The following is a 13,215-nucleotide window of genomic DNA, read 5'->3' on the forward strand; positions in this document are numbered from 1 at the left end:
AAAATGTCAGAAAGCAAAGGTGAAACTAGTTGATTAATGAAGAATATAAGAATATTAATGAAGAAGATAAGCAAAAATAATCTGTAATAAACAGTGTTCAAGGATACCATGAGGCAGAAATTGCATGAATTAGATTGTAGTTGAATTTAAACTAACTCCACAAAATGGCAAAGGCACATTTTCACAATGCCAAGCTATCAGGCAGTCTCCCACTGTCACTTCCATCAATCATGAATTCTAAAAAGGCAGATGACTGATTATACTTAGTGGTCTAATTCTACCCACATCATTTAATTCCTGTAAATGATGGCAAAGAACAACATCTGGACTAAATACTTTTTAACAGCATAACACCGATGTCCACACTGCTTCCTCTCACTCAGTCCCCTGAATAATATAATATCCTACCTCTAAAACAGGCTAAATGAGATTTTAAAAGGAAATATTCTCAAACAACAGCAGAGGGCACTAGAATACCAAACTCTTCTAATATGTTTTCCTGGAATAAAAGCTACAACTGCATATAAAACATGACCATAAAGTAATATTTTTAAAAGCTCTCTAAAATGGATTTACTCCAAAAGACTTGTTCTTGAAAGCAATGACCTTTACAAATGATATACTTCATCAATGCTGTAATAAATCAAAACATATTTGGGACTATTTTCTTAGAACAGATTTCAGAATACCCAGGATCACAGGGTTTAGGAGATGGAAGTTACTTTAGAGATCTCAGAAATTCTCTCAATTCAGATTAGTATTCTCTCTGCCTTGATTAAGTTCCTTCAACTCTCTGAGACTCAGTTTCCTCATCTGTAAAATGGCAAGGTTGGACTAGATGACCTCTAAGGTCATCTGATCTCCAAAACAACCCTGAAAGAGATACGTTGTAACGGAAAGATTACTGGATTTAAAATTAGAAAGCTAGGGTTCAAATCTTACTGCTGCTACTTATTAGATTTCTAGATTTATGGTTCTATGATTCTGTAATCACTAAGGAAAACTGGTAGTCCAAAAAAGTAGTTTGCTGTCTCATGAGGTAGTAAGTTCTATGTCATTAGAAGTATTCAGGTAGAGCCTAAGTGATTGCCTACCAATGGTGTTTAAGAAGATACTTCTCCATGGGCAGGCAAATGGAATATGTGAACTAGGTCTTTTTCACCAGATTCTATGACTCACAGCAATGTTGTCCTTTGAAGTAGCTGTATTAGAGTGTTACTTTTATTCCAGTGACTTTCTAAAGATTGTGGGGATTCCTTTAGGAAATGTTACAGAAACCCAAAAAATTTTTATAAAAAAAATGATACACAGACACAGGAGCTATGAGACTCAGACCAGACTCAGTCCTGGAGAGAAATATTTGTGGCAGCAGTAGGAGGCAATAAGTGGTTTGATTTCAGCTGAGACCTCTGGACTCAAGTCTCTTTCTGTTATGCCAGGTTGCCTGTCCTGTTTTAAAACTCTTAGTGTTGTAAGTCTTCATCTTTTGGTGTGTATGAAACCTGTTAAAATTCAGTTTGGGGGAAAGAGAAAATCACAGCATCTCTTATTTGTGCTATCTTTTATGTGGCTCTCTTATTTTGAAGGAAGACAAATATAGGGGATGTAATAAATATGAAAAGTGGAAACCTGGTATTCCAAATGGCCTTGTTACTTATGACATGTTTTTCAAGTCTCTTCCTGTTTGACACAGAACCATTATTCATTAATCTGCTCATGTGATTAACAATACTTGCTCATTTTTCATATCTTATTCATGAAGATAGTGAGAGGTTTGGCTAATAGCCTTGCTATAATCAATATGCAGAGGTTCAAAGTCTCAGTGCAGTTTTAAGTTCAATTTTAATTTAAAACTTCACTGAGGCTTTTGGGACATTCTGCACATCTCACATAACAACAGCTGACACTTGATAAATGATAAAAACTGTTCAAATACATTCTCATTTGATCTTTCTATATCTGTTTTCCTTGATTATATCAAAAAAGGAAATAAGGTTAATATGACTTAATTTGTTCTTAGGAAATTATGTTGGCTCCTGGTATATTCTAGAATTCTTCAGAGATGAATACCACTTCTTTTTTAAATTATATATTTTTGTCAATTAGCAAAAATCCTCCTCTCTCATCTACTCCAAAACTCCGGAATTGTTTTTCTGGGATCTCAGGCACATCAAAATACTGTAGCTTAAATTACCTATTATCCCAAAGCAAATGAAAACCCACAACTTCGTGCTATTCCCTAGTGTTCCCACTTGGGTGTCAGTTTATCAAAGATGGGAAGAGTCAACGTTGTTATTCTTCGTTCTCAAAGAGGACCAGAGATGGAAGGCGGTGCCTATATGATGGTAGTACATCTGACTTTCATCCATGCCAAACACAAAGGATTTAAGACCTATCAATTATTTTATGCTGTTCATGCTCCTTTTCCTCCCTCCTATTAGTGTGGGCAAATTAGACTATCTTCTTTGGTCAACTTCTTTTTTCTAAGATGATTACTCTTTAAGACCACGTAAAACTGCAAGGTAATTACATTTTGAGTATTGCTCTTAACTGATCAATTCAGTTCAAATAATACTCTAAAGCAAATAATAACCTTTCACTTATTTTTCTTTTAACAAACTCCAAAATACAGCTTAAACATTTCAACTAGATATGTGCTTATTTTTCATCTTTCTCTTACTATTAATACATTTGAGTACTCTTAGTAATGTCCTAACCAGTTCCGTGCAACATTCCAAAATCTGTACCAATTAAGTCCTATTAATACATGTAGCATTTAAAATAGTCAAATCAAAAAAGACTGCTTACGGTAAATTTTTTACGGCTCAGAATTAAATCTTAGAAAATGCTATTTGTTTTTAAATGTAATACATTCTTTTATTGTCAATGATTACCTCTGTAAGTGTGTATGCTTCTTCAGCTGTGCATTCAGCCATTGCTGTAGGATTACTTAATGCAAATATTACTGGTCGTTCATTGATTGAGGCCATGGCTTTGAGCACATCGGGAGTAAAAAGTCGGCCAGCACCTGCAACACCTGAAATAAACAAAATATTTCACTATACAAATAATAATGATGATGATGATAATAGAGGAAATGCATAATACCTCTCTCCTCTTTCATAATCAATTACTTGTAAAGCACTGTTGGGATTTGGGAATACAAAGATAATAAAACAGCCTTGGATCTTAAGGAGCTCCCATTCTTCAGTGGAGGAAGAAGAGGGGACACAACATGTACACAAATAGGGCAAGTACAAGGAAAACTCAGAAAGGAAAGGCTACTAACTGCCTGGGCAACCATAGCATTCAAGTTAATTCTTGAAGGAAGTCTAAGGTTTTGAGATTGAGAGGGCAAGGAAGGGCATTCAAGGAAGGGGGAGAAGCTTGTGTGAGTACATGAAAGGGGAAGATGGGGTACTGAGTTTGGGAAATAACTACTAGTCCAGTCTGAGTGCAACGTCAAGCTTCTGAAGGGGAACAGAATGAAATAAAACTGGAAAGGTAGAGAGGAGCCATAGAATGTGGAAGGATTTAAATGTCCGGTTAAGGTGTTTTATATACTTACAATCCTAGAGGCACTGGGGAACCACTGAAAGTTTTGCAGCAGAGAGAGTGACATGGCCCAAACTAGAGACTCAAGAAGATTATTTTGCAAGATTTTTGGAGGACATGCTGATATACTACTTAGAAGATTATCAGTTTTGTTTTATCTCTAGGTTTTACAGACATTGCTTTATATATAGCAAGCATTCAATTCTTGAATTTTAACAATATTTATATGGGCAATATTTCATCACTACAAAAGAATTTGTATAGCCTAGAAAACTAATGAAAGAAATTATTTCTTAAGTCCTCAGTTCAGAATGATAGTGTTTTGTATATCACATTATTACAAAAATTACAAGTCTCAGATGTCTTTCTGTTAACAAAACAGCAGTCTACTTATTTCAACCCCTATTCAATGCAACAAAATTTTAGAAAATCTGGACTTGTCTCTAGAATTTTTATAAAGGGATACAAATAACAAAACTGTGTTTGCTGTTGTAGTGAATATTTTGACAGCCTATTACACAGGTCTTTTGGCCCTGGACTTTTTGCTTCTGAAGCCTTTGCTCAAAAAGAGGCATCTTTGCATGTCATGCTGGTCTGATATCTTCTTTAATCTTTCAGTAGTCCAGTGTTTAGACAGAGATAATTTCTGTATCTTGCTAAGAATAGACTCATAAAAAAGAAAGAGTTCTTAGAGATCATTTTGCCTAACCCATTCATCTGAGAAAGCTGAGGCACAGAACAGTAAAATGAGGCCATATGTAGGTCACATGGCTAGTTAGCCACAAGGCCAGGAGTGGAACTTGGGTTTCCATCCTCCTAGCTCAATGTTCTTTCACTCCTCTTACAGACCTGGATGCAGTATTTCTGACTGTGCATGTAACATCATAAAAACAGCCTAACATCTTACTTCAGCTTTATTCAGAATCTAAGTCCATTATTCCTCACTGACTCTATAAAGCACCACACAATGCAGAATTAAAAAATAAACAATTTAAGAAGACAGAAACAATAATTCCTAGATAATACACTATATTTTCCACCTGTAATAGGGCTGTATGTAAGTAAATATTAATCTTATGCTAAAAGGATGAATTAATTTAATCCTTTGACAAGCACTCATTAAGCTATATAAAGAGCTCTATGCTAGGTGTTAGGGGAGACACAGTGAGTCAATAAGATAAGATCTCTGTTCTTATAAAGTGTGAGTGATGTGATATGCTCACAATCAAATAACATATGATAAGTGGATAAGAGGTCAAGTCAAGAAAGGATCCCAATAAATCCAAGGGACTAAAAGTACATTCAAATTGGGAGGAAGTACTTGAATTAGATTTCAAGGGAAAGGTAGCTATTTCAACAGCTGAGACTTGCAGGGTATTCCAGGTATAGAGAACACTATGAATGAAAGTACAGAAGTGGGTACAGAAAACTGTGAGTGTAACATAGCAAGCGTGAAGAGGAAGAAGATGAAACAGATTAGAAGAGACATGGTGCTGTATTACAAAGGGCCTTAAGAATCAGGATAAGGAACTTAAATTTCTTTTAGCAGGTGATCACGAGACAATAGAGAAGGGCAGTGATATTCAATTCAACCAATACTTATGAAGTACAATGTCCTCAGCTGGGTGCTAGGCTTGAACAGATTTGTGTATAAAGAAGATTAATCTGATAATGGAGTGATGAACTGGAACATGGGGAGTGAGAATGGGAAGACTGGTTACTGTAGGTGATTATGAGGGCCTGTCCTGGGGTAGTGGCAGTGAGAAATGAAGAGAGACTTTTGGGGAAGGGCAGACAGTGTGACTGATCATGTGTGAGAAACAAGGGTGAGGTAAGTAGCAGAACTGACATCAGCATTTTCAATATGGGAATGTGCATTCCTATACCTCAAACTTGACTCTTCCAAGAGGTATTAGATTGTCCTTGCTTAACAAACAGATCAGCAAATTGGAATACCATCTTTACTCACCAATAATAGCTGTAGGTTTAAGTATATTTACTGCATCTTCAAAAGTATTAGGTATGTTTTCAGGAGGTAAGTGAGCAAATGGTTCTTGATGGCTATCTATCATAGCTTTCCTTCCCTATATTTCCAAGTGAAATAATACTTTTGTTAGTATAGAAAATTTTTAAAATTATAATAAACACATCATTTTTATAAGCATAATGTTATCTCTGCTTTAGTCATGGATTTCCTTTTATTTTCCTTTATATTTATGAAATGTTTCATTTTATTTATACTTTCCTATATATCTGAGAACTTTTACTACTTCCAAAATTAGTTTTTTCATATTAACAATCCTTTTTCAAAATTCACTTGCTCTGGGAAATTCTCTTAGATCTCAAAGATGACAAAAAATGAAGGAACATGACAATTAAAGTATCTTTTGGCTTCTAGTGTTCAGTCTCCTCTTTTTTCTTTTACATTTTATCATTTTTTCTTCATAAGATTAGGAAATTCAGAAGGGTTCATCTCTGATCTGTGTATTTTTACTGCCAAAGCTCTGGTCTACCACTGCTTATGAAACTAAGATCACTAAAGGTAGCGACCACATCATATTCCATTTTTGTATTCCCCAACATCTTATGGGGGGGATACACGGCAGATGCTTATAATTTTGCTGAACTTAACTTGCTGAACTGCAACAGCCTTTCAACCAGTGTATTTACTCTTCCTTCAATATAACTTAGACTTAACAGAAATTTTGCTTTTTCATGAAGTAGTATTTTAATACTAACATTCCTCTTAGAAATATATACAATAGCTCCCAATTAATTTTTAAGAATATTTTATCCCCCTCAATTTTTTTTTACAGGATTATCACTTCCCACTGACACCAGTTTACCTCTACCCACCCATAAAAACTCTCCCCTGGAACAAGTACATGTAACTGAGCAAAGTAAGTAAAAAACATATTTCAATTAATTTCACTAGAATTAAAACTAATCATGGGTTTCAAGCATGCTCTGAATTTCAAAAACTAAATTCTACCCAGCTCCCCTATTTTGAAGAAGGCACAAGTTTTTTCAAAGTATCTCGAACACTTCTTCTCTCTCCCCCTCCCTTTTCTTTTTCTCTTCTCTGCCTCTTCAAAATTCCAAGCTAAGGAACAGGGTCAGGGAGAGAAGGAATGGAATAATATCTTAGAAGATCACAAATCTAGAGCTAAAGAGACCTCAAACGCAATCTAGTTCAAAATGCTCTTTACAGATGAAGATACTGAGATCCAGGGAAGTTAAGATACTTGCTAAATTTCACATATGTAGTAGTAAGCATTAGAGTAGGATTTGAATCTAGGTTCTCTTGACTCAAACAATCAATCAATCAAAAAACATTTATCATATGATTACTATGTGCCAGCACTGTGCTAGGTGTTGGAGATAAAAATACAAACAATGAAACAATACTGACCCTGTTTTTTATTTCATTGGAATAGGGGAACTACTTGTAAAGGAATTTCCTCTATGAAAGTAGGTCAGCATTTGCTCTAAAATTCAGTCTTACAGGGTTGCCTTGGGTGCTGAAAAACAGTATGATTTGCCTAAGGTCATAAAGCCAGCACCTATCTTGTGCCTAGGTCTCTTTCTGAACTTGAGGCCAATTGTCCATACACTATGCCATGCTAAATAAATATAATGAAGTCAATCTAATTTTGAGACTTTCTCCAGAAATGTTTAGCAGCAGGCGGGGTGGGGTTGAGGTGGAACACGGCTTGAGAAATCAAATGCTAGAAGTTACACAGGATTTGCAGAAAAAGCAGAAGACCAAGAGTGTATAGAATTCTAAGGTGAGAGAACTAATGTGGAATCATTCAGCTCACCACTGAGCTAAATATTGGCATTCCTCTTAGAAATATATACAATAGCTTCCAATTACTTTAAAAGTTTTATTGATATCCCCCCTTCAAAAAAAATAACTATCACTTCACAACGACTTCCTACCTGTTTACTTCCATCCACCCTATATAAAATTCTCTCTCCTGGGACAAATAAGTCCAATTGAACAAGGGAAATAAATTTTTTTTTTTGGATTTTGTTAAATTTTTATTGATTTTGTTAAATACATCATAATTACATTTTAATTTGGCTCAGGCAGCCAAATGGCCTGTTTGACACTTTCAATATAGAGCACTGGACTTGTAGTCAGGTGACCTTAGATTTAATCTCATTTCAAATGCTTAATAGCTTTAAGACCATGGGTTAAGTCATTTAAAAGTCTTAGTTCTGCTTCTACGAATTGAGATAATAATAGTTGTACTATCTACCTACAGAGGACAGCTAGGTGGGGCCATAGTGCATACAGTGCAGGGCCTGGAGTCAGGAAGACTCCTCTCCCTGAGCTCAAGTGTAGCCGCAGACACATACTAGCTGTGTGACCCTGGTCAAGTCACTTAACCCTGTTTGCCTCAGTTTCCTCATCCGTAAAATATAATGGAGAAGAAAATGGAAAACCACTCCAGTATCTTTGCCAAGAAAACCCTACATGGGTCAGATGTGACTGAAACAACCTAACAATAACTATCTATCCAACAGTTATGTTATGAGGAAAGGATTTAGTAAACTTTAAAATCCTATATAAATATGCTTTTAAACACTGTATCTAGTAAATTATTAAACTGGATGACTGTAAGGAGGTAAATGAAACCAGAACAAAGAACAGGGACAGTCACTACAGGCACAGGGACTGGAGCAGTGATTTCACTGGTACAGGAAAAAACCCAGATGAAGCGACTGCCTCAACCAAGGCAGGAGAGCATCCTCTCTGTAAGTTACATTTAAGACAATTTTCTGGAGGTCTGAGAAGTTGAGTGACTTGCAATAGATCTATTGCCAATACGTGTCAAAATGAGAACCCAAAACAGGTTTTCCTGCCTCTAGACTTGCTCTCTGTCTATTATTCCACACTTTCAGGGATTATGATGACAGCAAAGAATAAGTTTGGTGTGAATAAGAAGAGTATGAGAGGTGGAAGGACAAGTCTATTGTCAGAGTAGGATTTTGAAGTTCAAGATAATGGAGACAGTACAGTTTTGTATGACAGTGAAACCACGCTGGTGTTTTTAGAAGGGTAGAGAGCTTATCATAGGAATTAATAAGCTATGAGGTCAAGGAGTTAAGCATTAAAAGGGTCATCAAAATTATTGCTTTAGTCCCCCAAAATGATGGCAAGGGATAGGGATGAGAGTAGGACTGTTACTTAAGGTAATGGTGTAATTCGTATTAAAATATTTTAACATATTTTGGCTATGGAACTATTGAAATTTAAATACAAATCAGCATTTTTCACCAACTGAGATTTGGTCATTTAAAATTTCATACTTTGTATTAACAATAAGAATCTTGTTATTTTGTTTTGGTATAATGTTGGCACAACCATTTAGCAGCAAAGGACTTACAGAAAAATAACATGAGTTCTTTTAAATAAGTGGCTTGTACTCAAATGATCTGAATAACAGGTAATTTCTATTTTATTGTATTATGTCCCCTCCTTACTCTGGATAAGCTTAATTGTAAATGGAATAAGGTACTTGCTATTAACTGAAACAGATGAATGAAGAGTCAGGAGTTTTATAAGACATGTTTAACACAGGTAAGAAATTTAGGGGTTAAGAAAGAGCAGAAGACATTTTTATGCTGCTTAGCATTTCAAATATAAGAAAAAATTACTAAAGTCACAAAAAACATTATACACAACAGGTAGAAGCAAACTAAGAAATTTCCTTGAGCTCTCAGCAAATATCCTACTTTCATCTGGGTGACTACCTCAGTTTTCTCATCTGTAGGATGAGGGAGTGGGAGTAGATAACCTCTAAGTTGTTTTCCAGTTGTAATTCTATGACCCTATGATGGTTCTGAAAGAATAGTTAATGCAGCAATATAAATTAGCAATTTAATTCAACAAACATCAAGGGTTTACTATGTATAAGATACGATGCAAGTTCTTAGGGATACACTAAAAAAAACAAAAAACAAGAAAACAAACCAGAGCCATCCTTCAAGGAGCTTCCCTTGTATCAGAGACACAATATGTCCACAAAGAAGTATCAGATCATCTGAGGAGGGAGAGAGCACTAAGAATTCTAGAGAATCAAGGATGCTTTCACCATGGAGGGTGGCACCGGAACTGATCCTTTAAAGAAGATAGTTATTGTATGAGAAAATACATTCCGGGGAGGAGAACAGTATGTCAGGACCCAAAAGATAACATGAATTGGAAAGAGACCTAGCAGGCACAATTATGAAGGCTCACTAGAACAGAAGTGGAGAAGGTGACTCTGGGTGGAGAACCAGTAACGTGATATAGTCGAGGCAGAACTAAAGGATCCAAGGGTACAGCAGAGCACACTTTTGAAACACCAAATTAAAAGGTCAAGATGAAGGCAGGAAAGTGAGGTTATAAGAGGAGATAGGCTAGATCAGGAAGATGGAAGAACCAGAACACTTGTGGAAGATGAAGAATAGATAAAGAAATGGTACGGAGGGAGTGATGGAAGGGCAAGAAACTGTGAAAAGTAAGGGAGATTTAAGAGTTTTTAGTTATAGAGGAAAAAAAAGATAGAATAAGGGTGAGACCTAAGGTACCACTATCTCTGTGGGTAGCTAAAGTAAGGTGGAGAGAAGGTCATGAGAAATGAGGAGGTTAATGAACTAGAAGCCAGAACATTCAAGGGAATATCAATGTAATGTTTAAGTGGCCAAGTATAAGAGCGAGGAATAAGATGGAGGAAAAATGGCAGGCCAGTGAGTCGACTCTTTGAGAAAGAAGGGAGAACAACTCAAAAACTAGCAGATGAGAGTAAACAGAATCTGGATGGAATAGATATCTGAGAGACGGCAGGAGAAGAAAAGTCAAAAATAGCAGCAAGAATAGATAGACTGATTCCTTCTCACAGAATCTGAGAGTCTGAAGGGACCTCAGAAGCTATGTAGTCAAACCCATACACAAAAGGAATCCCCACTATAACATACTCGATAGGTGATTAATCTTAAAATCCAAATCTTAAGAAAAAGTTCTTCTTGAAGAACTTAATGCAGGGGGATCCCACTATCTTGAGTCAGGTTGTTTCAAAGCTCTAATGATAGGGAAATTTTTCCTGGAATTAAACCTCAATTTGCATCTTTCACTTACTATTCCTGGTTCCACCACCTGGAATCAGCAAAACAAGCCTAATTCCTCTTCAACGTATCAGTCCTTCAAATTCTAGAAACATCTGTCATGTTCCAAGTCACTGATGAAGAACCATGCACAGGTCCCTGGGGTACTCCATGAGACATCCTGCTACATTAACACTGATTAACCATTAAAAACTACTATTGGAGTCCAGTCATCCAACCAATTTTGTATTCAGCTGGTTGTATGATTATTCAATGGATTTAATCCATTTTTTCTACAAGAAAAGTATGAGAAGCTTTACTAAGATTTAGGTAAATGCACATTTGCTCTATTCACTGAAGAATCCTGTCAAAATCAGAAAATGAAACCAGTCTGGCATGTCCTCCTCTTGATGAAGCCAGGCTGCTTTGTGTAATCACTGCTGTTCTCGTGAGATGTTTACCAGTTGTCTCTAATGACTTTTCTGGACTAGTATGCTGATGGAAAAAGCAACCAGCATTAGGAAGTGTGGTAAAAAATGAAGCATTGCCTGAAAGAAGTTAGTGAGTGTGAGAAGATGAGATACAGAATAAAGGGAAGTTTGTTAAAAAGAGAGTTAAAGTATTAAGAGAGGATGGGGAGTGAGGAGCTAAGGACAAAAATAGAAGATAAAGTGAAAAAAGACCTCTTTTGGCAGATATCTATGCTGAATTACAGCAATCAGAGGAGTAAGAGATAAAAATTTGTTAGGTGGAGGACAAGGGAAGTGTTAATTATTAAGACTCAAGTTTATCATAGCTGAGTTTTAGAGTTTGACAGTAATAGAGTGGGAAAGATGGTGAGGGGAAAGTAGCCATTTAACACCAGGTAATACCCAGGTGAGGTTGCCACTTTATTTTTCCACACTTCCTCTTCACAAGCCTTAAGACAGGCTGGTGTTGGGGCCAGAAGGTTCATATGTTGAAGAGGGTTTTAGTCTTAGGCATCTCATGGTTATTTCATTCTACCCACACCTCTCTCCACCACAGTTCTAGTGAAGTGTTGGGGCTGTGGCAGCCTGGACATCTGTGCTGGATGTGATACTGATGTCACCCTCAACCAACTGTGTTTTTGGTGGGGACAGAGAACTGAAAGGACAGCCCCTGCAATCTTCCTCCCTCTCTTTAAAATTCAATTTCTCCCTATCCCTGACCAATTCCTTGGTCAATCAAACAGCAAGAAAAAGCCATCTACCCACACTTGCCTCCACCTTATTCATTTACTTCTCAGTTCCTCATCACTTCACTGAAACTCACCTCTCCGAAGTAGTGAGTTTGTAACTACCAGATTCCAATCACTTTCTCTCAATCCTCTTCCTCTCTGACCTCTGCATTTCACTACCCTCTCTCCCTTTTGAATGCTCTCTCCTGTTTTGTGTGACACTTCTCTTTTGGGTGTCTTCCTACCTGGCTGACCATTCCTTAGTTTCCTCTATCTATGTTCTGCTTACCCTTAAATTGTGGAGGTCCAAGGCTCTGTCCTGGGCTTTCTTCTCTACCTTCTTCTTCCTCATTAGCTCCCATGGACTAAATTATTATCTCAATGCAGATGATTCTAACGTATATATTCAGCCTTCATCTTCTCCCCTAAACTCCAACACCTCATCATCAATTGCTGATTAGAAATTTTCAACTCAGTATCCTATAGAATAATTGAATTCAAAATGCCCAAAATAGAACCCATTTTTTTCCTCCCTAATCTACTCTTCTCCTTACCTTCCCTACTTCTGTTGAAGGCATGCACCCCTAAATACTTGGTCACTTGGGTTTGCAATCTATTTTCCCTCACTCCCCCATTCCCAAACAGTTTCCAAGTCTTGCCAGTTCTACTTCCACAACATTCATCTCATCTGCCCTCTTCTTTCACTCACATAGCTAACAATCTAGTTCAGGGCCTAATTACAACTTACCTGGACTACTACAAAATCATCCTAATTGAGCTCCGTAAGTCTTTTTCCTCTCCAATCTATTCTCCACAGTCAGGTGGCACTGACAAGGATGCCAACCAAAGTGATTCTCCTAAAGCCTCAGTATGATCACATCACTTATTTGTTAAAAAAAAAGAAAAAGTTCCAGTGCTTCCTCAGCTGCACCTAGGATCAAATTCCCCTGTTTGGCATTTAAAACTCTTCTCCACCTGGCTCTAGCTGACAGTTCTAGGTTACGGTAAGGTGACTCTCTTTCATGCATCTTTTCAGTCCAGTCACACCTGCTGTTTCTGGTTCATGACACTGTATCTCCCATCATGCCTGGAATTCACTACCTTATCACCTTTGTTTCTGGAATCCCCAGCGCCTTTCACAGCCCATCACTTACTGCATAGAGCCTTTCCTGACCCCTGGCACCCTGACACTGTCCTGGCCCCTGTAATTTCATATCAAAAAACTCCTGGCTGAGTGAACTCTTTTATCATTGCAGGTCAGTACCTTCTCTGGAACTTGTAGTCTTCCTGGCTTTAATAAGGGCCCGTTTTCTCTGCCATTTTTACCCTCAAATTACCCCATAAATTATGTTGAATTTACTTATATA

The 13,215-nt window shown here is 37.0% G+C and overlaps 1 protein-coding gene across 2 annotated transcripts in view; it reads right to left on the reverse strand.

Moving 5' to 3' along the window:
• ME2 (malic enzyme 2) overlaps positions 1–13,215 on the reverse strand; it is an 81,386-nt gene that overhangs the window by 29,562 nt on the left and 38,609 nt on the right. For both annotated transcript variants that reach the window (XM_072606023.1, XM_072606024.1), the window contains exons 11-12: positions 5,525–5,639; positions 2,895–3,037 (exon numbers count right to left, since the gene is read on the reverse strand). In XM_072606023.1, the coding sequence (XP_072462124.1) occupies positions 2,895–3,037; positions 5,525–5,639 (258 nt within the window). The remainder of the gene's footprint in view (positions 1–2,894; positions 3,038–5,524; positions 5,640–13,215) is intronic.

This window comes from Notamacropus eugenii, chromosome 4 (assembly GCF_028372415.1).
Source record: "Notamacropus eugenii isolate mMacEug1 chromosome 4, mMacEug1.pri_v2, whole genome shotgun sequence".
Lineage (NCBI taxonomy): Eukaryota > Metazoa > Chordata > Mammalia > Diprotodontia > Macropodidae > Notamacropus > Notamacropus eugenii.